The sequence below is a fragment of the Herpailurus yagouaroundi genome, unplaced genomic scaffold, assembly GCF_014898765.1.
Source record: "Herpailurus yagouaroundi ecotype Mexico unplaced genomic scaffold, PumYag 67623, whole genome shotgun sequence".
NCBI classification, from domain to species: Eukaryota; Metazoa; Chordata; class Mammalia; order Carnivora; family Felidae; genus Herpailurus; species Herpailurus yagouaroundi.
Genome location: NW_024420424.1, coordinates 5,566,430 through 5,592,790, shown reverse-complemented (window position 1 = coordinate 5,592,790; position 26,361 = coordinate 5,566,430). Strand labels below are relative to the sequence as shown.

At 36.4% G+C, this 26,361-nt stretch overlaps 1 protein-coding gene across 2 annotated transcripts; it reads left to right on the top strand.

Annotated features, from left to right (window-relative positions):
* The first annotated feature begins 9,026 nt into the window (after positions 1-9,026).
* Positions 9,027-26,108, top strand: P2RY10 (P2Y receptor family member 10). 2 transcript variants are annotated; one of them, XM_040467893.1, is made up of 2 exons: positions 9,027-9,124; positions 24,676-26,108. In XM_040467893.1, the coding sequence occupies exon 2, from the start codon at positions 24,728-24,730 to the stop codon at positions 25,712-25,714; it is 987 nt and encodes a 328-aa protein (XP_040323827.1). In that variant the 5' UTR covers positions 9,027-9,124; positions 24,676-24,727; the 3' UTR covers positions 25,715-26,108. The 2 variants fall into 2 exon arrangements, with proteins under 2 accessions (XP_040323827.1, XP_040323826.1); XM_040467892.1 differs by lacking the exon at positions 9,027-9,124 and adding an exon at positions 22,514-22,705.
* Positions 26,109-26,361: the final 253 nt, after the last annotated feature.

Here is a 26,361-nt window from a genome sequence, read left to right as displayed (position 1 = left end):
ATTTCTTTGTTGTTTATCATTCTGTTCAAATACTCTATTTCTTCCTGTTTCAGTTTTGATAGTTTATATGTTTCTAGGAATTTATCTATTTCTTCTGGATTGTCCAATTTATTGGCATATAATTTTACATAATATTGTCTTATAATTGTATTTCTGTAGTGTTGGTAATTATTTCGCCTCTCTCATTTGTGATTTTATTAGAGTTCTTTCTCTTTTTGTATTGATAGGCCTGGCTAGAATTTTAACAATTTTATTGAGTTTTTCAAATGCCAGCTCCTGGTTTCATTGATCTGTTCATTGTTTTCTTAGTTGCTATATCATTTATTTCTGCTCTAATCTTTATTGTATCCTTCATCTGCTGATTTTATGTTTTGTTTGCTGTTATTTTTCTAGCTCTTTTAGGTGTAATGTTAGGTTGTTTATTTGATATTCATCTTTCTTATTGGGGTAGGACTATATTATAAAATTGTTTATTGGAACTGCTTTTGCTGGATCACAGAGATTTGAACTATTGTATTTTCATTTTTATTTGTTTCAATGTAATTTTTTATTTCTCCTTTTATTTCCTTATTGACCCATTTATTGTTTAGTAATATGTTATTGAATGTTTATATATATGTGGTCTTTCCATACTTTTTTCTTGAGGTTGACTTATTTTCATAGCATTGTGTTCAGAAAGGATGCGTAGTGTGACTTTAATCTTCCTCAATCTGTTGAGGTTTGTTTTGTGGGATAAATATAATCTATTCTGGAGACTGTTCCATGTGATCTTGTAAAGAATGTGTATTCTGCTGTTTTGGGATGGAGTGTTCTGAATATATATGTTAAATCCACCTGGTCCAAAATATCATTGAAGGTCATTGTTTCCTTATTTTGTTTAGATAACATGTCCATTAATTAAGTGGGGTATTCAAATCTCTTACTATTGTTGTATTATTATTGATTAGTTCCTTTATGTTTGTTATTAACTGCTTTATGTATTTGGGTGGTCCTATGTTGGGCCCATAAATATTTACAATTGTTATATCCTCTTTTTGGATTGTCTCCATTATTATTATATAGTGCCCTTCTTTGTCTCCTGTTACAGTCTTTGTTTTAACATCTATTTTGTCTGTGTAAGCATTTCTACCCTGGCTTTCTTTTGGTAATGATTTGCATGATAAATAATTCTTCATCTCCTCGCTTTCAATTTGCAGGTGTCTTTGGGTCTAAAGTGTGTCTCTTACAGACATCATATAGATGGGTCTTGTTTTCTTATCCATTCTGTCATCCTATCTTTTGATTTGAGCATTTATTCAACTTACATTCAAAGTAATTATTAATACATAAGTATTTACTTTCATTTTATTATATGTTTTGTGATTGTTTCTGAGAATTTTCTCTGACCATTTCTTCTCTTTCTCTATCATGTTTTTCTGATTTTATTTAGTGATATTTTTTGATTTGTCTTTATTTTTTGCCTGTTTATTAGTGGTTTTTGATATATGGTTACCACTAGTTTTGTATAAAACATCACCTGCAGATAGCATTCTATCTGAAGTTGATAGTCATTGAAATTTGAAGACTTTTTTTTACTTGTCTCCTCCCCATGTTAAGTATATATTGTCATATTTTACATCTTTTGATTTTGTGAGTTTCTTCACTTATTTCTGACAGAAACATCCATTTTTACTATTTTTTATTTCTTTCTTTTATACTACTACTTTTGGCCTTTCCTTTCCATTGAAAGTATGCCTTTTAATATTTCTTGAAGGGCTAGTTTGTGGTCAGAACTTCTTTAGTTTTTATTTTCTTGGGAAACTCTTTATCTCTCCTACTCTGAGTGACAGTCTTGTTGTATAGAGTATTCTTGCATGAAGATTCTTCCCATTCAGCTCATTGAATATATCATACCTCTCCCTTCTGGCTTGGAATATTTCTTCTATAAAATCCCCTGTAAGATGTTTGGGTTTTCCCTTCTAAGTTACTGTTTGTTTGTTTTTTTTCCTTGCGGCTTTAATTTTTTTTTGTTATTACTGTATTTTGCCAATTGAATTACAATATATTTTGTATTGATGTGGTTTCCTTGATTTTGATGGGGGTACTCTGTGCCTCCAGGATCTGGATATTTGTGTCCTTCTCAAGATTAGGGGATTTTTCAGCTATTATTTCTTCAAATAAATTTTCTCCTCCATTTTTTTCTCTCTTCTTCTTCTGAGATCCCTTTAATACAAATGGTATATGTATATAGTGTTAATAAGTTCCCTAAGTCTATTCTATGTTGCATAATTCTTCTTTCTCTCTTTTTTCTTCTTGATTACTTTCCGTTACACTGTCTTCTAGGTCATTAATTCATTCCTCTGCTTCTTCCAGCCTGCTGTTCATTCTGTGAAGAGTATTTCTCATTTCATTTATTGAGCCCTTTATCTCTGCTGTTATTCATTATCTGTGTTAAGTGTCTCACCGATGTCTTCCACTTTTTTCTCAAGTCCACTAAATATCCTTGTGATCATCACTTCAAATTATTTATCAAGTATGTTACTTATATCTGTTTCACTTAGATCTCTGACGATGGCCTTGCCTTGTTCATCATTTGGGATTAATTTCTCTGTATTCTCATTTTTTTCTGAGTCTCTGTGCCTGTTTCTGTGTATTAGGAAAGTCAGCTACATATTCTATTCTTGAGAGTAATACCTTATGACGAAGAGGTTCTATAGTACCCTGCCACGTAGTGTTTTCTGTTTTCCAGGGGCTGGTGTTTCTGGAAGTGTCCCCAGTACGTGCTGCTTGTGCCTTGCTGTTTTTTCTTGGCTGCTTTATCCTTCAGGCCAGTCATCTGCAAAGGCTGTCTTTGCCTGCTGTGGCCAGTGTTTTGCCCCTGTCTTGAATATGGTGTGTTTCTCTTCACAGAGAAGTGTTCTCTTCTCTGTGAAATAAGACTTGTCCCCAATGCCACTGTAACTGAAGCTCCACAAATCTGTATCAGGAAATGCAATGTGTGCAGGAGTTTGTGCTGGTCTTCTAAGGAAGTGGGCTTACTGTGCTGGGACTGAGGCAAGCATGGCTGGGAATGGCAGTTCTGCTGGAGTTGGGGGCGGAGCTTGGTGTAAGCAAGTTAGCAGCCAGTTTGGGCACTGTGGTGGTTCTCACAGTTGCCCTGTGCTTATGCTAAGGAACGGTGGAGGGAATGGCACTGGCCAGTCTCTTTTTTCCCCAAAGGTGTCTATCCATGGACACTATCTCTCTGGGATGTTCTCCAAGATGAACGAATACGTTTCCCACTGTGTGCCCCAGGTTTTTTCAGGTCACTGATTCCAGGCTGTATATTCTCAGGTTGTTTGCCTGCCTTTTCACATAGAGCACCGCAACGCCCTCTGGGCTCTATTAGGTCAAGCCTGCTGACCTTTAAACATCCAGGGTTTAAGCTCCACTGATTGCCAGAATTCATGAAATTCTGGCCCTCTCACTTTCCAAACCAGTTGCTATGGAGGTTCATTTGTCCTGTGTGGTTCCCTTGTGCACTAGTCTGTCTCTTCCCCTTCTCCATTACTGTGGCTGCCTTCCAACTGCAGGATACATTTTTCTCCGAAACTGTGCTCCACATTTTCTAATATTTTTGATGTAGCCTCTTCTCCACCTTCAGTTGTGAAGTTTGTTCTGCCAGTATTGAGGTCAATTTATGGAGTATGTAGGATGATTTGATAGTTATCTAGTTGTATTCATGAGGTAAGGTGAACCTAGGGTCCTCCTATTCTGCCACCACCTTCCCGTTCCACGTTCAAAATAATTATTGATGTATATGTTTTTATTTCCATTTTGTTACTTGTTTTGTGGTTGTTTTGTCATTTTTCTATGACCCTTTCTTCCTTTAGGTTTTTCATGATTTTTTTGATTTCTCTAGTGGTATACTTGGATTCCTTTCTTTCTATTCTTTGAATATCTAGTACTGGTTTTTGATTTGTGGTTACCATTAGGTTTGTATATAATATTTTATTCTTATAGCACTCTATGAAGTTGATGGCTGCTTAAGTTTGAATCCATTCTTTACTCCTCTCCCCACCTCCATGTTTTAGGTATATGGTGTCTTATTTTACATTATTTTATAAATACTTTAATTTTTACAGAAATATTTATTTTTACTGTTTTGGTATTTTTACTTTTTATGCTTTCACTTATGGTCTTTCCTTTCCACTGGAAAAGTCTCCTTTATAGTTTCTTGTAAGAGTGGTTTATTGGTCATGAACTCCTTCAGTTTTTTGTTTGTTTGTTTTTGTTTTGTTTTGGAAACTCTTTATCCCTCTTTTTATTCTGAATGATAACCTTTCTGGATAGAGTATTCTTGCATGCAGATTTTTCCCTGTCAGCACTTTGAATGTATCATGCCACTCTCTTCTGGCCTGAAAAATTTCTGCTGAAAAATATGCTCATAGTCTTATGGGGTTCCCCATATATGTAACTGTCTGCTTTTCTTTTGCTGTTTTTAATTTATTATCACTAGATTTTTCTCATTTTAACTACTATGTGTCTTGTTCGGTTTGGTTTGATTTTGTTGGCTGATATTTGTGCCTCCTGGATTTCCCATATTAGGAAAATTTTCAGCTATTATTTCTTCAAATCTTCTCTCTCTTCTTCTGGGATCCCTATAATGCCAATGTTATTATGTTTGGTGGAGTCACCAGGTTCCCTTAGTCTATTCTAATTTTGTGTAATTTTTTTCTCTCATTCTGTCTTCCAGGTAATTAATTCATCCCCTGCTTCATCTCACGTGCTATTTATTCCATCAAGTGTAATTTTAATTTAATTTATTTTGTCCTCAATCTGTGATTGATTGTATCTATCTCCTTATTATGGGTCTCATTGATGTCTTACAGTCTTTTCTCAAGTCCAATGGGTATCTTTATGATCATAACTTCAATTTTTCTATCATGCTTATTATTTATATCTGTTTCACTTAGGGCTTTTGCTGCGGTTGTGTCCTGTTGTTTCATTTGGGAAATATTCCTCTGTTGCTTCATTTTGTCTAAATCTCTTTTTCTGTTTCTGTGTGCTAATAAAGTCAGCTACATCGCTTGGTATTGAAGATGATGGTTTCATTAAAAAAAAAAAAAAAGAGTTCCTGTTAGTGCCCTGCAGTGCATTGTCCTCTGTTCCCCAGGATGTGGTACTTCTGGAAGTGTCTCCTATGTATGCTGCATGTGCCCTATTGTTGAGTCCTAGCCATTTTCTTCTTCAGTCCAGTTGTCTGTAGAACCTTTCTTTGCCTATTGTGGGTAGTGTTTTGTCCTCGCCTAGGTGGAACACATTTTAACAAATTGTGCAACAGTCTGCTAGAAAAATGAGACCTGCTACTGCCTGTTGACAGAACTGTGTTTTCACAAACTTGTGGGTTAGGAGATGAGTTGTTGATGGGGTTTGCACATGTTTTCTGTGGAAGGGAACCTAGAGCACTGAGACTGAGACAGAAGTGATGGGAAGAGCAGATCTACTGAAGGGCGGGGTAACAGAGCTTGGTGTAAGCAAGTTAGGTAAAAAGAGTTGGCATTGAGCTTGTGCTCTTAGAGTTTATGGTGGGTTTATGCTAAGGTGTAGAGGAAGGAAATGTCATTTGCCAGCTCCTTTGTTCCAGAGGGGTCTTCCCATTACCCCCTGACTTTCTAGGCCACACTCTGAGATGAGTAAATAACCCTCCTTCCTGTATGCCCCAACATTTTTCAAATTCTGCTTCCAGACTCTATCTCCTCTGTTTGTCGTGCTCCCTCTTTAAGAGTGGGAACTCAGCTTCCCAATGCCTGCCAGGCTCTCCCAGAACTAACTGTGATGAGTTTTAAAGTTCTAGACTTTAAGTCCTACTGGTTATAAGAACTCATGAAATTTGGCCCCTTTCACCGTCTTGCTTTGAAAGCGAAATGTTTTGGGGATTTGTCTTCCCCATTCAGGATAGCCAGTGTGATAGTGTGTTTCTCACCCTTCTCTGTGTCACCAGCTCCCTCCTCATCATGGATTGCCATAGTCCATTTCACTCCCAAACCACAGCTTCACTCTTCCTACCTTCTTTAATGTGTCTGTTCTCTAGCTTTTGTGGATTTTTTTTCTGCCTATCTTCGGGTCATTTTCTGGGTTATTTACACTGATGTGAGTGTTATCTAATTGTATCCGTGGGAGGAGGTGAGCTTGTGGCCCACCTACCCTGCTATCTTCTCTGTTATTCCCCCTCCAGATATGAGAAAGTCTTGAAGACTGCTTATCTAAGGCAATTAATATTCACTAGTTGTAATACAAAAGTAATTGAAATCACAGTTCACTCTTTTATTAAAAAAAAAACTTTTTTTGTTTCACTATTGTTCCATAAAGGATTGAAAATAACTCAAAATGCTGCATACTATAGCAAGACCACATAAATAAGTATGAAGTGGTGTAAATTAATAAAGACAAAACTGAGTAAGGACATAAAAATAGAGGCATGAAAGATTATAATTAAAAGAAAAAACATACCATAAAAAGAAGTCCAAACTTGCTACCAGTAGACTATAAATTAGTTCCAGGTTTTTCAGCAGACTATATAAAAAGAGACATATGAGACACAATTATCAATATCCATAAGAATAAAATCAAAACAATTACTTAGGAAATATTTAGTTTTTCTCAATATTAAACATTAACAATATATTGTGTTTCTAAGGAGAACACAATAACAATAACAATAGTTATCACACTTAAACCTGCTCATATTATTAAAGAATACCCAAAAGCCTTTAAACTACCAACTCATAAATTTACCCTAGTCTAGGGAAGATATGATGATATCAGTTAAAAATAAACTTTGAGGAGATACATACAGAGACAAGAGGAGTTCAGAACTATGGGAAAAATAGGACATCTGTACTTTTTTTTAGACTCTTATGACTGAATATTACTTTGTTAGAAGTGATATTGATTCCTACACAGTTAGTAATATTAAATAACTAAAAAACTCTGTTCTTAAAGTTAATTTAAGTTATCAGCTTTTTCGGTTGATCCACAGATTTACTTTTTTTAATTTTTATTTTTTAAAAATTTATATCCAAATTAGTTAGCATATAGTGCAACAATGATTCCAGGAGTAGATTTCTTAATGCCTCTTACCCATTTAGCCCATTCCCCCTCCCACAACCCCTACAGTAACCCTCTATTTTTTCTCCATATTAAGAGTCTCTTATGTTAGATTTACTCTTTTTAATTAAAACTTTAAAATCAAAACTTTACCTGAATTGAAATTGTCTTTACCTAAACTGAGTCACTGACTTCTGAACAACTTTTTCTTCCCTTTTTAGGACCAATGAAAAGAGAAGACACTTGCATGCAAAAGGAAATGAGGTAAGCTGCAGGCTTTCTTAGCATGTTAAGGTTTTTTTTTTTTTTTTTTTTTTTTTTTTTTTTTTTTTTTCTGTGAAATGAAGGTAGGAGGTAGTGAAAATAGCTAATTATCAGGAAAGGATTATTTTTCTCCCTCTGTCTCAGGGTTTGGCTTTAAAGCTCAACAGTTATGGAAAGTTTTTTGTCCAGAAAATATTAATACCCTAAGAAAACTGGCTCACACTGCCCAAATTCACAAAGGATAGATTTTTACTAGAAATCCAATTTAACAATTTATATTGAGGAACAGAACTTCCAAATGGACTGAAACGTGTATTGGACTGTCAGTGTATTCTCCTTTTAGTAGGATGTCAAGCCAGAAAACTAAATTAACAACAGATTCAAATGGGATAAATATATCGAGTCAGAATTAAGAAGGGGATTAGAAGGTCAAATATTTGATATACCTCAGCCAGGATCTTTTCCTTTTGTCAGTATCTTTTCCTTTTGTCAGTCCTCACAAGTCATGGTCTTTTTATAAATCAGTTCAACTTCATAGTTTTTAGTGTTAAAAGTTTGTCTTTCCCAACTCTTGAGGCCCTTGAAATTTGTATTAAACATCTCTGAGTATTATACATGGCTTCATCTAGATCTTGAATGGTTCTGGTTTTATAGGGCGAGCTTGTTGCAGATCTAGATTGCCCTCCCACAAAAATGTTGTCATTTACTTTCTCCTTACTAGTTTTATCCATAAATTAAAGTGCTACTGTTCGACCTAACCTACTATACTTACCTTTTTTCCCCTTTGCTATGGCTATTACCCAGAAGGCTCTTTGCAGCTCTTGGCCCTGGTTTCTGAATGCGGTTCCCTTACATGCCCACAGAAGTTTGTACATTTTGTAAGCCTTGTTTTTTCAGAACTACTTTCAGACTTGGCTGACAGTATAATACCCAAGTATATATTTTTCTTTATTTTCATAATTATAAGGTCCCATAAACTTTTTACATAAAGACCAAAATCTTAGTACACTGGAAGGAGACTCTAATCAGCACTTTTCATTTATTTAGTCATGAGTTATTTGAACATTTGTTTTTTTTTTCCATTCATTCCCTCACTTATTCATTCAACAAACATAAAAGTGCTTTGTTCTAGACTAGTTGGGAAAACAGAGATGAGTCAGACATAAAATATTTGCCCTCAATCAGTTTGCAGTATACAGAAAGGATAAACCATGAACAAAAATAACTAACTATACATTAGGTTTTAAGCCTTGAGATGAGAGGTTGAGGGAAAAGCACTCCATGTGGAGGGAACCTTTTAAGCAAAGGTACTTCAACTGCTGTTCTTGAGGTTTTTTCACCTTATGTCCTCAGGCTTGAAAGAGTTGCAGCTTTCTTTTTCTAAAGTAAACTCTCTTCAAATTTTGCACCAAAATCCTATCTTTCCATGGAGATTCTAATGAGACAGATAGACATGTGAGTTGTGTTGGAAAGAGATAGGGTGAGGGACAGTAAGGAAGGCTGTATGCAGCTATGGTTTGACTTTGTACAGGCTTTGACTCCATACTCTTTGAATTTATCTGTTAAATGAAATAAAAATGAAATAAAACTTAAGTACTGTCATCTGCTCAAGGGACTTACCTTCGGTCTGTACAAATAAGGTTTCTGTGGTGAGACACCAAATGAACTCAACTTCCTCTTTCAACAACAAATTTTTCAGTTATCAGCAGAATCTGTGCCGCCCAGAGTTAGGCTTTTTCACTCCCAACTCCCTGCAAAGAAACAGGAGTGCTAATCCCGACAAGGCTCCAGGGTAAGTTACAGCCTAGTATCTTGGAATTGGTGGTTCCATGTGGGAATATTGGTGAGGGCATGAAGATCCAGGATAGAGACAGATGTGGGAGCAGTGTCCAACGTTAAAATGGCCACTGGTTTCTCATTTCAAATTTCTTACAGCAAGATCAATCGTGCTTGCCCTTGAGCCTGACTAGAGTACAAAGTCAGGGGTAATGCTATCAAGTACCCCACCATTCTTGAGGAGCATGGAGTATGTGATGCAGCTCACTTTTTGCTAAGGGCTCTGTGGTTCTCCATCAACCAGGGAAGAGAGCACAAAGTGTTGAGAAAACTGTGTTAAGTGAGACTCATTGAGACAACTTGACATTTTAAACTCAAAAAACAGAATTTGAATATTTGTTTTGTGTAATTTATACAATTTCATAATGAAAAAAAGTTTTATGTATTAGGTCCTTATTTTGTTAAGTTTAGTTTTTCATATACAGAAATAGCAAGTTTTTTCATGATATAAGGAAAGAAAGATCATGGACTTTGGAATTGAAAGAGCTCTTAATGATTCAACTCTTTCATAATACAGATGGGAAAACTGAGAGTCAGTGAAATAAAGACACTTGATTTCGGATAAATGTGAAAGTAAATACACATGATTTCAGAGTGTGCTCAGGGATGTTTCTTAATCCTTTAAAAGTTGCTTTGTTAACTCTAGTCCTTCTGTATAGAAGAACCCAAAGGAGAGGCACCTATCTTTTAAGTGATTATTGTTCTTATTAATCTGAGTAGTAGAAACCTCTTTGGTTCTGAGCCAAGATGACTGAGTCAAAAGGAAACTTCTACTGGGGAGTCCTTAAGGGTGGATTGTGCCATGCTTTTTGGTACCAGGATCATTGTGGACAGAATAATAAACTTTGTTGTGCTTTTGGTGGGGAGTAGTCTCAGTCCCTAAGTCCTGTCAGTGGGAACATTTTTATTTTGATTGCTTAAATGGATGGAGGGTGTCACTGCCATTTCTATTAATTGAGTAGCTTATCATTTAGCAATTGTTACACAGTAAAATTATTCAGTGCTGAAATAGGTGATATGCTGGTATACTGAGGTGGAAAAAGGCCTGAACTAAAAATCAGGTAATGCATTCAAGGTAATGGTCTTTGCCATGATTCTTGTTGAACACAGGTCCTCCTTTGGTTAAAAGCAGTTCTTATTGGGGTTCAACTAGGAAAGTTGTTAATTCATGTTGTACAGACTGCTCAAACCCTGGAAGTGGTGGAGCATAAGACTGAAAAATGGGTGATCATACTTCTGGGTGATTTCTGTTGGCTTTTCATGGCTAGTTATGTTTGGGATAACTCAACTGATACCATAATAGGCAGGGAAGTCTATACCCTTCAGTCACAGCTCAAGCAAAGAGGACAGAGCTGTCTGTTGCAAAACCACTCTAAGAGGCCCAACAATCAGGACAATGACTGGCAGAGAGTCTGCTTTACTTAAAAACTTTTGGTCAAGAAGTCTACTTACATTGAGGTCAAATTATTTTGCAAGGAAGTTTTTACTTAGTATTGGTTTGCATGCATCACAGGAAGAGTGATGGAGTAGGTGGATCAATAAACACAGAATCAAAAAGACTTGGTCCTAACTCAAGTTCTGCCAATGACTCGCTGCGTGGCCTTGGGCAAGTTGCTTCATTTGTGTAGGTCTCAATATTCTCACTTGTAATAAAGGGAAGAGCTTAGAACAGATGGTCTTTACTTTCCTTCATAACAATGCAATGATTTGACTCTAGGCCCCTAGGTACCTGAGAAAAGTGACATATCATTAAGTGGTAAATAATAGGGCCGTAACATGAAAATTTCATGAGAGGGGACTTTCTGGAAATATAATCTATATCATAAATGAAACCCAGTAAACTTTGTCAAAGACCATTATATTTCATTCAGAATAATGTTATCGTGAGAACTTCAACTTTTAGACCACAGGCAAATTTTTTTTTGTAATTAATTTCCTTTTTTAATGAAAAACACAAACAACAAACAAGCGAACTAGGCCTGAAATCTGACTTCCACAATGATATTGTCACCCAATCAGTATTACTCAATCTTTTAAGACCAAAGTATCCTTTGAGAAACATAAAAATGTCACTGCAAGGTTATTATGGACTTCCGTCTCTAGGAACCAGACCCTGGACTCTTAGAGATGTTTTTTTTTTTTTTAATTTTTTTTAGCGTTTTATTTATTTTTGAGACAGGGAGAGACAGAGCATGAACAGGGGAGGGTCAGAGAGAGGGAGACACAGAATCTGAAACAGGGTCCAGGCTCTGAGCTGTCAGCACAGAGCCCGACGCAGGGCTCGAACTCACGGACCGTGACATCATGACCTGAGCCGAAGTCCGCCGCTTAACTGAAGTCCGCTGCTTAACTGAAGTCCTCTGCTTAACCGACTGAGCCACGCAGGCGCCCCAATGGACTCCTAGAAAAACCTGCCCCTTTACACTGACATTTTCCAAATACTGCATGCTCAACAGCCACGAATATTGTGTAGATCTGTATTTTCAACAGTTTGTATTATAAGAACAATGATTTTGATTTACAAATATATTTACTATAATAAGGGATATTCTTTTTTAAAATAACACATGCTTTCCAGCCTTCTACTTTAAGAAATTTTATTTTAGCTCTGTTAGCCGTCTCTCACAACTATACATTTTTGGGGATTTTCTAAACCCATAAAAGTACAGTATCTAACCAAGAACCCATGGAGATTACTTTCTATACAAGTAAAGGGGAAATGAACTACCATTTATTTAATGTCTACTGTGTACCAGACATGGAAATAGGTCATTTCATGTACATTTTCCATTTAATCTTCACAACAATCTATGTTGCAGGGACTATGATCTTTTATAAATGAAGAAACTGAAGCCCACGAATATGAATTAAGACATTTCAGGCTAGTCAGCTGATAACTGAGTTAAGATATGACCCTAGTTCTGCCCAAAGAACCTGATGCCTGCTACCTCCAAAATACTGCAACTGCAAAAAATGATATATAGTTAAGCATATTTCCCAAATGATTAAAAATATAATACAGATGCATGAATGACAGTTAAATTCAAACATTTAAGATTTGTTTGTCAATAGTGTAGTTACTTTAATTCATTTTAGGGATGAAAATAATTTTCACTTCTTCTAATTTATAGAAAAAAATGTCTAGACTTACAGGATATATACAAAGCTTAGTGTTTCTGATGTCAAGTGGGTAATTTACAGTTGATTCTAATCAATTCAGGAGATAACAGGGTTCCAAATTCAAGTTATTCTTCTTCAGCTGTGATTGTGAGTGATTGAACAAAGGACACCATGGTCATATGGGTCAGACTGGCATAGGTAATAAATGTGATACTTTTAAGGTTTAAAGAAGGAAAAGGTAAAGTAAGACAAAGCAAGTTAGGTTTCCAAGTGGCTTGTAAAGGTTGCCCCCTAGAGAATGGGAGGGAACCCCTTCAGAAACCATTCCTTATTTAATTTTCCCTGTTCTCCAAAGATGGCAACCTCACATACTGGCCCTATTGTCAAAGAAAATAGAAGAAACAAATTTTATAAACATGCTCACTTAACAGTATTAGTGACTTGATAAGGGGTGGAAAGAGGGGGAGGACTGACACAGTGAAGATTTGTAGTGTTGTACAGGAAGAGCAGTCACCTTAGTACTGGAAACCTTGGTTTCACTCTCCTCACTCTGCTACATGCTAACTTTATGTATTCAGGTAAATAAGGTCATTTCTCTGAGCCTCATTTTTCTGATCCTTAAGATAGAGATAATATCACTGACCAGGTTATTCACAACCTATACCTTTACTAATGATTAACAGCAATTATTGGTGCAATAATGGTTTGCAAAGTATAAATCAGTAGGTGGGTTGAGATGGTGGTTGCTGCATTAATGATGACAGTGGCAGTGCTGGTAGTATTATTTAGATACAGGGGTTGAGAGGAACCATGCTCATAAAATCATGGCAAGTTAGGGCTGGAAGGGAGTTAAAATCATCCAGTTCAAATTGTCATATTTTAATAATGAAGGAAATGAAAACCACAGAAAGGAAAAGGCTTAGCAGGGCAACACAGAGAACATTTGAATAGTTACTAGGACCCACATGTCTTAGCTCCAAATCCAGTGCTCTTTTTCAATATATACTACTGCTTTTAAGTCTTTCCCAACCTAGGGCAAATATTGTCACATTCATATCACTACTGTTATAAAGAAACTGTTCTTTTTTTTTTTTTAATTTTTTTTCAACGTTTTTTTATTTATTTTTGGGAAGAGAGAGACAGAGCATGCACGGGGGAGGGGCAGAGAGAGAGGGAGACACAGAATCGGAAACAGGCTCCAGGCTCCGAGCCATCAGCCCAGAGCCCGACGCGGGGCTCGAACTCACAGACCGCGAGATCGTGACCTGGCTGAAGTCGGAAGCTTACCCGACTGCGCCACCCAGGCGCCCCTATAAAGAAACTGTTCTAGTACTCTATTCACAGATCTATTATGGTTTGGGTTCATAGGCAAATCTTCATAAAGATCCCTCGTTTTGATGCAATACTATGATGACACCTGGTGGGCAGTCATTTGCCATCTATGCATAGATATTAAAAAAAAGCACTAGAACTAGAATTGAGAATAACAGCCTTATATATTTGATGGGCACTCTTATTCATAGAAATGCCACTTAAAATATCTTTTTGTTTGTGAAAAAAGTTGTATTATAATTTTAGCTTTCTTTGCTCGTAAATTACATTTACAACTGAAATCATAATAGCTGTGACTTTAATAAACTTAATCCTGTTGAGCCTACATTTTCTGATCTCTAAAAGGTATAATAGCAATTAACTCAGAGCTCTTACAAGGATGAGGTAACATGAATAGCACTTGGATAGTGACTGACAGGATGCATGCGAAAACTTCTTGGATTTAGCATTTCACTGAAACTTAGAAGTCTGGTATGAATTGTGATGACATAATAATATAAGTTACATTGGCTCTACCATTGTGAAACCACAGCATTGAGATGGTTGGGATGCAAAACTACTTTTGGTTACATGTTATTGGCAGCTCCTAAGTTTTTAGACTCAGCTCCATTGAGTTATATTTAAAGACCCAACATACCTTTATGTTCTGAGACAACAGACCATTTCTCTTCATTTCCATAAAAAGAATGTTTAATGACCATATTCTTACTTAAGCTTAAAATCCTGTTGGATTTTAAATAAAAATCCAGAATTGCACGCTTTGGAACTCTCAGATGTCCATCTTTATTAGACTCTAACCTTATTTTCCTTGCTTTGACCATGTATTCAGTAGTAGAGGAGACCATAACTGTGCCTATTCTCCATACTCTCGTCTTTACAAACCAATGTGTATAAACTTATTGCATACCTAACCGTCTGCTAAGAAAAGTGAATAACATAAAAGTCTAAGATACAGAGTCCTCCCTCAGAAAGACTACATTCTTATAGTGCAGGCTATAAGTCCTTATAAGGGTATTATAAATGTACAAAGGAGGAAGTCAGAATAGGGTTTCCCAGTGCATGGGAAAGATTAGAGTTGAGAGAGAGTAAAATATTGACCTTTGAGATAAGATCCAGGAAGAAAGTTCCCGTTAGGGTTTAGCTTCTATCATCATATTCCTCTTTCAAGAGAAGAGGCATCTGTCATCATGGTCCTGGATTTTGGTTTAAGCAGCATGTACCTTGGACATAGCACTGCACACTGGAGTGACCAAGGGCATTTACTTCTATAATGCTGGTATTGGAGGCACTAAAAATTCTGTTCTTATTTCTAAGTGGTTCACAACTACAGAGCTCAGGTCTGAAGTATATGCTGAGGATGTGGCATTTTCACAGGTTATAATTTACCTGGAATTTATTGTCAGTGTGGTTTTGGTTAGATGACTTGATTATGCAACAACAATGAGATTAAGCCCTTGGGATTAATCCCTACATGGGCCGGTTAACAGCAACTGGTTTACTAGTGCTATATGTTTAGCCTTATTATAGAGTTAGAAAGATATTAAATTTATTTAACAAATAAATTTAGTTTATTAGATTCCAACCTTATTTTCCTTGCTTTGACCATATATTCAGTAGTAGAGGAGACCATAACTGTGCCTATTCTCCATAATCTTGTCTTTACAAACCAATGTGTATAAACTTATTGTATGCCTAACCGTCTGTGTGGAGAGATTCATAAGTAGTTACACAATATAAGAGTTGTTACAAAGCAGTATATGTTTTCAGTCAAAATATTGACTTAATGACTATGTGCCAATCATTCTGCTGGATTCTGGAGATTTAAAAATGATTAATATGTGGTTTTAGTCTTCAAAATTCTCATGGTTTAGTAAGAAATACAGAAACAAAATGGAAACATTTGATATAATGCAATGAGTGTATTATTAAAGTAATTCCTATGGTGACATGGTAGCCAAAATTTGCATTTTTATACATCATTTTGATACCATAGTAGATAATAGTAGATAATAATTTTTAACAGGGCAATCCTTGAGGGAGTTAGATCAGTTAATGAATGTTTCAATAATTCAGAGAAAGAAGAGAGAGTGTGACAGGGAGGGAGAGAAAACTTGGTTGAATGAAAGAGAGAGAAGAAAGACTCTAGGATTATTCTAAGAATTCTGATAGATAGTGGTGTATAAGTAAACGTTCAGGGAATATGATGACTTTTTTTTGGACATATTCATTTTGAGATGCCTGGGAGACATTCATATGTGAATTTTCAGCTGGACGCTGGACAAAATGGGTTTATATCGTAGGATAGGCCAGTCCTGGACATAGAGATATGAAAGTCATCAGAATATGGGTGGTAACTTAAGCCATTAAAGTAGGTGATGTTACTCAGCATTAAGGTAATGAATAAGAAGAGAAGAGGCAGACCTAGGGAAAGCAAACGGTTGAAGGATGTGAAAAAATTAAATAAACCATGACGGAAACTCGGTGTAAATGAACAAGAAGTTAAGAGAATTAAGAAATCATTGTTTGAAAGCCAAAGGAAGAGAACTTTGCAAAAAGATGGAAGTGGTCAGACTGTATCAAGGGCAGCAAAGAAGCCCTGCATGATTTAGCAATGTGGTGGTCACTTGTCACTTTTGCTAAAGCAGTTTCAGTGAGGTTCTGAGGGCATATACACCACCTTCGAGTGCATAAAGAATGGATATAAAGTGAGGAAAAGGAAACAACAAGCGTAAACAACTATTATGAGTTTATTTTAAAAGATTAAAAAAAGTAACAAATAGCTAGAATAAGATGCATATAGAAGAGAAGAATTATTTTGGGGGTTGGTGAGACTTGATAACACAGATCTAACTGAGAGTGGAGGAAAGGATGATGATCTAGAATAAATGGGAGCAATTAATGAAAGAGGATCTTGAGAGATATAAAATGAATTAAATTTTTAACGTTTATTTACTTTTGAGGGGGGCTCAAGGGACAGAGAGAGAGGGAGACACAGAGTCCGAAACAGGCTTCAGACTCTGAACTGTCAGCATAGAGCCCGAGGTGGGGCTCGAACTCATGAACCATGAGATCATGACCTGAGCCCAAGTCAGATGCTTAACTGACTGAGCCACCTAGGCACCCCTAAAATGAATTGAGAGCATGGTAATTCATCTTGAGCAACAAGAAAAGTAGCTGTGTTTGGAAGTAAGAAAGATGCAGTTGTATATAAGATTATGTGTTGGGAGGAGACAGTAGATGAAATTGAGTTTCTTGTCATCCAACAACCTCAACGTTGTCTGTGATTTAAGAAGACTCTGCTGAACAGTTTGTGGGAATGCAAACTGGTGCAGCCACTCTGGAAAACAACATGGAGGTTTCTCAAAAAGTTTTTTTTTTTTTTTTTTAAAAACTACCTTATGACCCAGCAATTGCATTAGTAGATATTTACCCAAAGAATACAAAAATAATTCAGAGGGATATATGTTTACAGATGTTTACAGCAAAATTATCTACCATAGCCTAATTATGGAAACAGCCCAAATGTTCATCGACTCATGAATGGATAAAGAAGTGGCATATATAATATATAATAATATTATATATATATATATATATATATATATATATATATAATGGAATATTACTCAGCTATAAAAATAGAATGAAATCTTTCCATTTGCAATGATATGAATGGAGTTAGAGAGTATAATGCCAATCAAAATAAGTCAGTCAGAGAAAAACAAATACCATATGATTTCACTCATATGTAGAATTTAAGAAACAAATGAGCAAAGGGAACAAAAGAGAGAGGCAAAACAAAAAAAAGACTGGGTATTGTATGGAAGTGTTGAATCACTATACTGTGCACCTGAAACTAATATTACACTTTGTTAACGAACTTGAATTTAAATAAAAACCTTAACAAAGTCTCTGCCGGGAAAGGTGGTAGATGGGAGAGTAGGAGAGAAGAAACTTTAGTAAAGTTGTGAAGCTGTTGAATGGCCACCATGGAAATGAAAGAAGATAGTAATCACTGGTGTGCAAAGAAAGGCTGAAGCAAAAAGTCTTAGGCTAGAGTCATAAATTTCTAGTTTTTGCACTCCAAATAGATCCTAGTATTTTTAATAGGAGCATTCAGCAGATTGGATAGTAAAAAAAGAACACGAATTGTGGACTTGATCTGCAATTAATACATTGCCAGTCTCATACAGCAAGAGAATGGTGAATAAGGAAGTTGAGGTTTTTTGTGTAAGAGTTGTTGGTTTGACCATTTAATCTAGGCTCAGTAAGGAAGGAAGTAAGATAAGGGAGGGTGCTAGGTTGGCCATCAGAAATGGAGGGATTTAAATATTTAAGGTCTCTGGGAGTGTATGATGCATGCTAATATGGTACAATTTGCAATGAAACTTAATAATTATACTGTTGATGGTCAAGAATTGAAAAGGCTAGCCAGAGAGTACAAATTTGAAAAGTCCCAAGATAAGGAAGAGGTGAATTGGCTCAGATTGTCAGGAGAGGTGAATGCTATGTGCTACTAATCTGAAAGGGCTTTGGAAAAGCACAAAACTCTGATATCTCTTTCTAAAATTTCACACATTCTATAACTGAATTTATCTTTGAATCCTCAAACAATGTCCCAAACTGGTCAATTCCATAACTGAATTTTACTTGAAATTCTAATATTCCTGCCATAACAAGTTCAGAGTTGTTGTTTTCACCTCAACTGTTGTACTAATAAGGTGATCAACTATACTGTTCGCCTTGCACTTTCACAGTTTTAGCCCTGAAAATCCTGTCTCAGGAAACCCTCAGTCTTAGGTAAACCAAACTGTTGGTCACTCTACAAATTCCCAACTGATACGGATTTCCTGTCTGACATGGCCCATCTTTCCAATCCATTTCTACACTTTTGCCAGAATGATTATTTTAAAACATCAGTATGGTAATATGACTGTCTTCCCAGAATCCTTTAGAGATTTTTGCTAAAACTCTCCATGATTGGGTTGCATCTACCTTTTTAGTCTCTTTTCCATTCTACTCCCTTCTCCCATTCTCACCTCTCATTCCACCTTCCCTACCATCTCACTGTTTTTCAGCTGGACTAGGACACCTATTATTGTTACCTATGTCATTTATATTTATAGTTTGGGATGTTTGAATTCTATTTATTCATTGCTGGAATTCTTCCCCCATCCTTTCTTCTCCTGTACCCTGCCCACCCAAATTGTTTGTTGAAAATGGACTTTAATATTTAAGTTGAACATCCAATCCTCTTCTGTGCAGGATTAGTTTCTACTCCCACAAAAACTTCTTTGTTTTCTCTTTCATGGCATGCTTCAAAAATCTATTATGGCTAGTTATTCTTATGTCTATCTCTCTTAAATAACTGTAAACATTTTGAGAACAACAGTCATGCACTACATTTCTCTGAAATTTCCCACCTCAATCTACCATTCTTAGCAATTAGCATATTGGATATACTCATAGCAGAATTTTAATTTGCTGTATGAAGTCATAAATTTCTGAATCCCAGATGAATAGTATTGGTAATACCCAGTGCAGGCTTTCTTGAAGAGATGAAACTTCACCAAAGCCTTAAAAGAGTATTAGGATTAAAAAAAAATAGTGTATAAATCAGGCAAAGTACGTTAACTTTATCTCTTCCTCAGTCACCGTCTCTATTTTTCTTTCCAACCCTGTTCCTAAAGAGATCAATAAGAAAATGCAGATGGCATGCCACAAGTGCTATTTCTTCTGGCTTGAGGTGCTCTATCTCTCAGAATTAAAAAAAAAAAAATCAGCCTGATATGGTAGAAAGAGCATTGAGTAAGATGCCTACAAGTTTGGCCTCTGGTCTCACTTTCACCATATTCTTACCCTGTGAGCTTGAAGTGGGTATTTAATTGTTCTTAAATTCATCTCATTGTCAGTTAAACACTATGGTAAGGGTATTACTGGTATCTGTCTCACTTATTTCATAGGGATGATGCTATGATAATATGAGGATTTGTTATCACCTATGTAATTTACTGCAGTTCTTGTGATGCACTGATTATGATGTTGGAGATTTTAAAAATATTTCCCCCACCAGACCAGAAGTTTCTCAGAGACACAGAGCAGAAGGTTCTCAGGGACAGAGATTATGGCAGATAATTCTGTATTCTCCACAGAACCTAGCACAAAGTTTATAAGATTTTGTTAATTAAATATATATTGATTAAGCATCCAGAGTTCTCAAAAATCTATGGAAAAAATAGAGTTATTTTCCCTTTATGCTTAGTTTTAATGAGTGGAGAGCTTTGGGGATTGCAGATGTACCCTCACTCTCCTTTTAGTTCCTATGCATAGGTGGGTAGGAAGTTATTTGCTGATTAGATGAGGCAGTTTTACCCTTTGCAGAATGACAGCCTAGAAACATAAAGGGTTACAATATTTTTAGAAGTAGACCACAAGTACTAGCTTCTTTCTGAGGTCCAGATAATGCTCTTAATGATACTCTGAGAACTTGGGTGGTACTGGTTCATACCCATAGGATATGTCTGACCACTTGTGATTTCTAAATTAATTAGTTTGCTTCTCTGTCAACCTTCTACAGGTATGAATTTTCTGAATTGAAAAGGATAGGTGCAAGGTATGTTGATGATAATAACCCAAATCAAAAAAAAATCCTAGGGAAATCAGGCAGCAGAAATGTATTAGTTGACATATCTGAGTTTGCATTTTTGCTTGAGGCTTCCAAATAAGGACTTTAAGCTGCTCTGTAGTAAGCTGCTCTGGCTATATGGTGATTAACATAGCAGATGTTGTTATGGCACCAGTGAAGCTAATGGCACAGTGGATGAAAAAGCCAATAGACAAGTAAACAAACATTTAAATTACAAATGTTGATGCTATGAAGAGAAGGAACAGAGAGTTTGAGTATATAATGATGTGCAAGACTGCCTAGATAGTATTGGCAGTGGCGGTCTCTGATCTGAAAACTGAGATTAAAAGGAACCAGGCATGAAAATCTTGAGGGATATAGTCGCAGACAGAAGAAATATATGTAGAGGGTGTTGTCAGAAAAAAAAAAAGTTTGGCTTGTTCTAGAAACTGAAAACATCTCAGTGTAGTTAAAATATAGAGAATGAGTAAGAGAATGGAACAAAGTGATGTTGAAGGGCACAGGAGACATATTAGCTATGGCCTTTAGGCCATGGTGAGAAGTTTGGCTTTCATACAATGGAAAGCCAGCAAAGAATTTTATGGAGGAGAATGACATATATCAAAGAAAGTTTGTTTGGGCCACCGTATAGAAAGTGTTAGAAGAGGTTAGTAAGTTCCAGGACAAAAGTAAGAGAGTGTGGAAACAAGCATAGGCTCTAATTCTAATACCCTACCTCTATACTATGTAAGTTTTGTGACTGGCAAAACTTATTTAACTTCTTTTCATCTCAGTTTCCTCATCAGTAATATGGAAATAATCATAGGGTTGCAATGAGGACTAATGAGATAATATGTGAAGAGTGCTTAGCCTGCAAATAAATGGTAGCTTTCAGTAAATCATGGCCAAAATTAATATTAGTGTTATACACAGTATGGAGAATGGACTTCAGGGGGCTAAGACTGAAGTGCAGGGAGTCTGGTAAATCAATCTGTTTTAGTAGTCAAGAGGAATGATGACAGTAGTGTAGATTAGGATGGCAACAGTGGAAGTGTAGATGGATTGTACAGATTTTTACATGGGAGAATCACCCCATTTTCTGATTGGATATGGAGGAAATATAGTGATATGGGTTGGATAAATCCCTACTCTCCAGGTTGAGTGTCTGGGAGGAGAGTCATGGTGCTTACTGAGAAGGGGAATTCAGACACAGGAGTGAATCACCAATCTTATACATTTTTCCGAGACAGGAAACAAAGATATGTGTAGGTGGAAGGGGAGAAAAATTGACAACAGAGGTAGCACAAGCCACCTGGAAATAGTCAACAACAGGGCTAGAACCAAAGAGAAAAAGAGACAGTGGCAAGAGCAGAGACAGAGAGAAGGAACACACTCCAACTTTAGCCCTTCCATTCAGCATTTTTCTGTGAGCGGCTTCTTAGCTTGTTCTCCTTTCTTAAATTTCAGAAGTGTCACAGATTGTCCACAGCAAGCTAAATGTCCCCTGAGAGAGCTTATATTTCTGTCCTGCCCAAAACAAATCCCACCAGCTTCACCCTACCTTGGGAATTTTACATTTAATTGTCACCAGATTTGGGGCAAAACCATCCTATCTTCCCTTCAGTCTAGACAAGAGATTTTGGAAAGCAGACCATGCAAATCTCTAAGCTCACATTAAACTGAATTGCAAAGGCATAAAAACCCACAGAAAAAAGAAGGTGTGAAATTTGATCTCTAGTTTGCTCTTCTGGCTTAAAAGGTTTCTGTTATTTAACACAGAGGTGTGAATAGAACATCCCCCTTTAGTAAGTGAAACTTTCTACACCAGTGAAGCAGGAACAAATACCCAGGTCTATAAAGTACAAAAGTGGAAGTGTGACTTGGGTGGGTGTGAGATGTTCTCAGTTCTTGGAACTGTAGTGCACGTTATGCATCTTCCCTTGCTTTCTCACAATTTTTGTACGGATAATAGATAATAGTAGAAACATTGCCAATAATGAAATCAAAGTGGTTGTTAAGGATGGATGGGTGTTATATGTGGGGAAAAGTGTTTTGTTATATCTTATTAGCCTAATTAAAGTAATCCTAGTGTTATAATATTATGAAGTCTTACTATGGAATTAGAAAGGTTCTTCTATAATGTACCCTCCAGATGTCATAAGCCCCATTCTATTAAGTAGTCCCTCCTAAACAAGGAGAAGCAAGTGGTGTAGTAGAAATAGCATAGACTTTGGAGAAAGTAAGGCAAAATAGTATAATCCCATTTTTACTATTTTCTAGGTTTGTTACCTCAGAAAATTTACTGCATCTTTCTGAACCTCAATTACCTCATCTCTCATCTGCACATGAGAGTAATAATAGTACTTACCTCTTATGATGGCTGTGAGAATGACATTGGATAAATTCATGTGAAAAATTTCATTGCAGATTCTGGAGTGCATTGATGATAGTCACATCATGGTAATTATTTCCTCTTTTCACCTGTGAACATCCTTCTACCTTCTGTTCAAAGTCATACATACATAAGCAAGATGACTGCATGACATTTCAGGAGATATCACAGGCCAAGTAGGGAGCATAAAATATTAAGGGAGGGAAAGTGAAAGTAATGGTAGAGTAATGGTAGCTCAGAATGTTGACTCTCTTTTATATGTGAATTAATTGTTTGGGGTTCTGTTTTTATTTGTGTATTTATTTATTTTTAACTTGTTAATGTTTATTTATTTTTGAGAATGAGACAGAGTGAGAACAGGGGAAGGGCAGAGAGAGAGGGAGCCACTGAATCTGAAGCAGGCTCCAGGCTCTGAGCTGTCAGCACAGGGGCCAATGCAGGGCTCAAACTAACGAACCCTGAGATCATACCCTGAGCCAAAATTGGTTGCTTAATGTGCTGAGCCACCCAGGTGCTCTTGGGGTTTTGTTTTTAATTCAAATTTCTATTCCCTGCAATAAGACGTAAAATGATATAGGAAGTGATTTCTGCTCCCTAGGAGGAGAATCTAAAAGGAAACCACTCTTTTGGTTTGTAAACTTACTTAAAACAGAAACAATTAAAAACAAAAGTGCTATTCCACCTAAGGAACAACTTCACTCCTTTATTTCTTCCACGTTTAGCTCTAATTGCAGTAAACATTCCTGCAATATGAACAGAAGCTATGTTTGTAAAATTTGTTTTGGAGAGGAAAACAAATGAAGAGAAGGATGTAAGGATATAAGTATTAGGCACCTTGTACTCCCATTTGAAGTCCCAGATCTTCTGTTTAGTAGCTTTGTGTCTCAAATAAACCTCTCTCTTGGCCTTACTTCTTCTACATGTATTATGTGAAGGCAGAATTAAATAATTTTAAAGGTTCTTTTCAGTGTAAAATTCTATAAGAGTGTTAAAGTAAAATAATGAAGTTGTTGCTTTCTTATTATTTGCAGGCAGCTTGCATAAATCCATGACCAGACCTTGGGAAGTCCTAAAGATTACTTTATATTCTCCATGTTCTACATATAACAAACAATAAAAACCTCACTGAAGCATAAAATAAGATTAAGGGAATTAAATTTTTAAAAATTTTATGGTGACTATTTGAATGAAATAAGTATTAAGTTTCAAATTGTTTCCAAAAAATGATTTTGTGGTCTATGTTGCTGGTTCCCTAATCAAAGTTTAGTGTGACTTTTGGATCATTTGCCATGTCCATGATGTTACTCCAGTACAGAATTCCTGGCAGAAAATTCCAGATCACATAAGGAGAATTCCTAATTCAGCCTATAAATTCATGCATTAATGATATTTTTCATGTAAATTGGAATATACCCAAAGGCAAAAGAGAGAGAGAAAGAGATTTTAAGAAGTACCTATGCTATTGTGATAGAATAATAAGGAGGTAGTGTTCTCAAAGTTTTGAAACTTAGCCAGCATTAGCAATGCAGGCTTAAGTGGCAGGGCCATTTTCAAAGTGCTAGAGTACCAAGGTAGGAAGTCAGAACCCAATGGACCAGGTGGTAGACAAAAGAGAAGAAAGGGGACATAAACGGTGAGGTTGGATTTCTATCATTGCAATTGTAAATGAGTAAGCAGTATTCACATTAACCAGGCCTTGGGGCAAGAAAAATTTGGATACAAAAGGAATAGACTGAAATACCATACGTTATTTTTGTGGTGGTGAGACCACTAGAGTAAATATTTCAGGATGTCCTTGCCTGCAAGACACAATTTAGACAATCTCAAAGGTCAGTTTGGGGACAATTGCATGGTTTTCAAACTGATTCATTAGGTGACCTTGGATCATTTACACATCTTCCTTGAGCATCTGCTCTTTCATCTGTAAACAAGTCTTTTCTAATTTTAATATTCTGTTCTCTTTAAGTATAAAAAAAGAATCTGGGTGTTGGCTATAGAACTTATTAGTCATTATATTCTTTTTTTTTCTTTCACTAAGGAGGGATTATAATTCCACGGCTTACCTTGATGAGTATACTGAAATATTCAAGATGGGTAGCAACAGTACCAGCAATGCTGAGACTGACTGCAATGCTACTAATGTGACATTTCAGAACTCCCTTTATGCAACTACCTACATCCTCATATTCATCCCCGGTCTTTTGGCCAATAGTGCAGCCTTGTGGGTTCTGTGCCGCTTCATCAGCAAGAAAAATAAAGCCATCATTTTCATGATCAACCTCTCTGTGGCTGATCTTGCTCATGTGCTGTCCTTACCTCTCCGGATTTACTATTACATCAGCCACCACTGGCCCTTCCCGAAGGCCCTTTGCCTGCTGTGCTTCTACCTGAAGTATCTCAACATGTATGCCAGCATTTGTTTCCTGACGTGCATCAGCCTTCAGAGATGTTTTTTTCTCCTCCAGCCCTTTAGGGCCAGAGACTGGAAGCGTAGGTATGATGTAGGCATCAGTGCTGCCGTCTGGATCATCGTGGGAACAGCCTGCTTGCCATTTCCCCTTCTGAGAAGCACCTACTCATCCAACAACAATCAGTCCTGTTTTGCTGATCTTGGTTACAAGAAAATGAATACTGTGGCTTTGGTTGGAATGATTACAGTTGCTGAGCTGGCAGGATTTGTGTTCCCAGTAGTTATCATTGCATGGTGTACCTGGAAAACTACTATATCCTTGAGGCAGCCACCAATGGCTTTCCAAGGAATCAGTGAGAGGCAGAAAGCACTGCGGATGGTTTTTATGTGTGCTGCAGTTTTTTTCATCTGCTTCACTCCTTATCATATTAACTTTATTTTTTACACTATGGTGAAGGAAACCATCATTAGCAGTTGTCCCATTGTCCAAAGCACACTGTATTTCCACCCCTTTTGTCTATGCCTTGCAAGTCTCTGTTGTCTTTTGGATCCCATTCTGTATTATTTCATGGCCTCAGAGTTTCGTGACCAACTATCTCGCCATGGCAACTCTGTGACCCGTTCCCGCCTTATGAGCAGGGAGAGTGGTTCATCAATGATTAGCTAAAAATAAAATACCTTTTCAATTGTGACTTTAGCTATGTTTTCTAACTTTTTCCAAAGGCCAGAATGACCAGCCAGACAATTTGTTTAAGAAATTTGTGAACAATGGAAATTTTCTTCTGTGATAATTGTGGTGACAAGGATGTAATGGTGGAGGCAGTGTAAGAAATGTGGGAGAGGAAGGAAGGATAGAGTTTGCTTGTTTCCTCTTTGAAATTCAAAATACTTTCTTAGACCTAGATCAAGTTTTTACAGATGTTTTCAACCAAATGGAGATTGTATATTTTATCGTAAACATTACTTCAGTAAATATATTGTTAATAAGATACAATAAGTACATGAATCTTTTCCAAGATATAAAAGTAAATTTCTATTATATTAAAACTTTTATTTGTGAATGAGAGTAAAATTCGTCAATCTTTTTAAGAGATAAATAAATGCACAGGCAAAGGGGGAGTGACAATTGAGGCAATGTGTGCATAAATTTCAGGGCCACAAACCTATTACTGAATAAAGGGCATAGAAATTTTTTCACTCACTAAAAATGTATTGGATACCTATTGTATTCTGGGTTACCAGAATTTCATGGGTACTTTCACAATTTAGCATCTCATCTGGTCCTTTTTTTTTTAAAGTTTTAATGTTTATTCA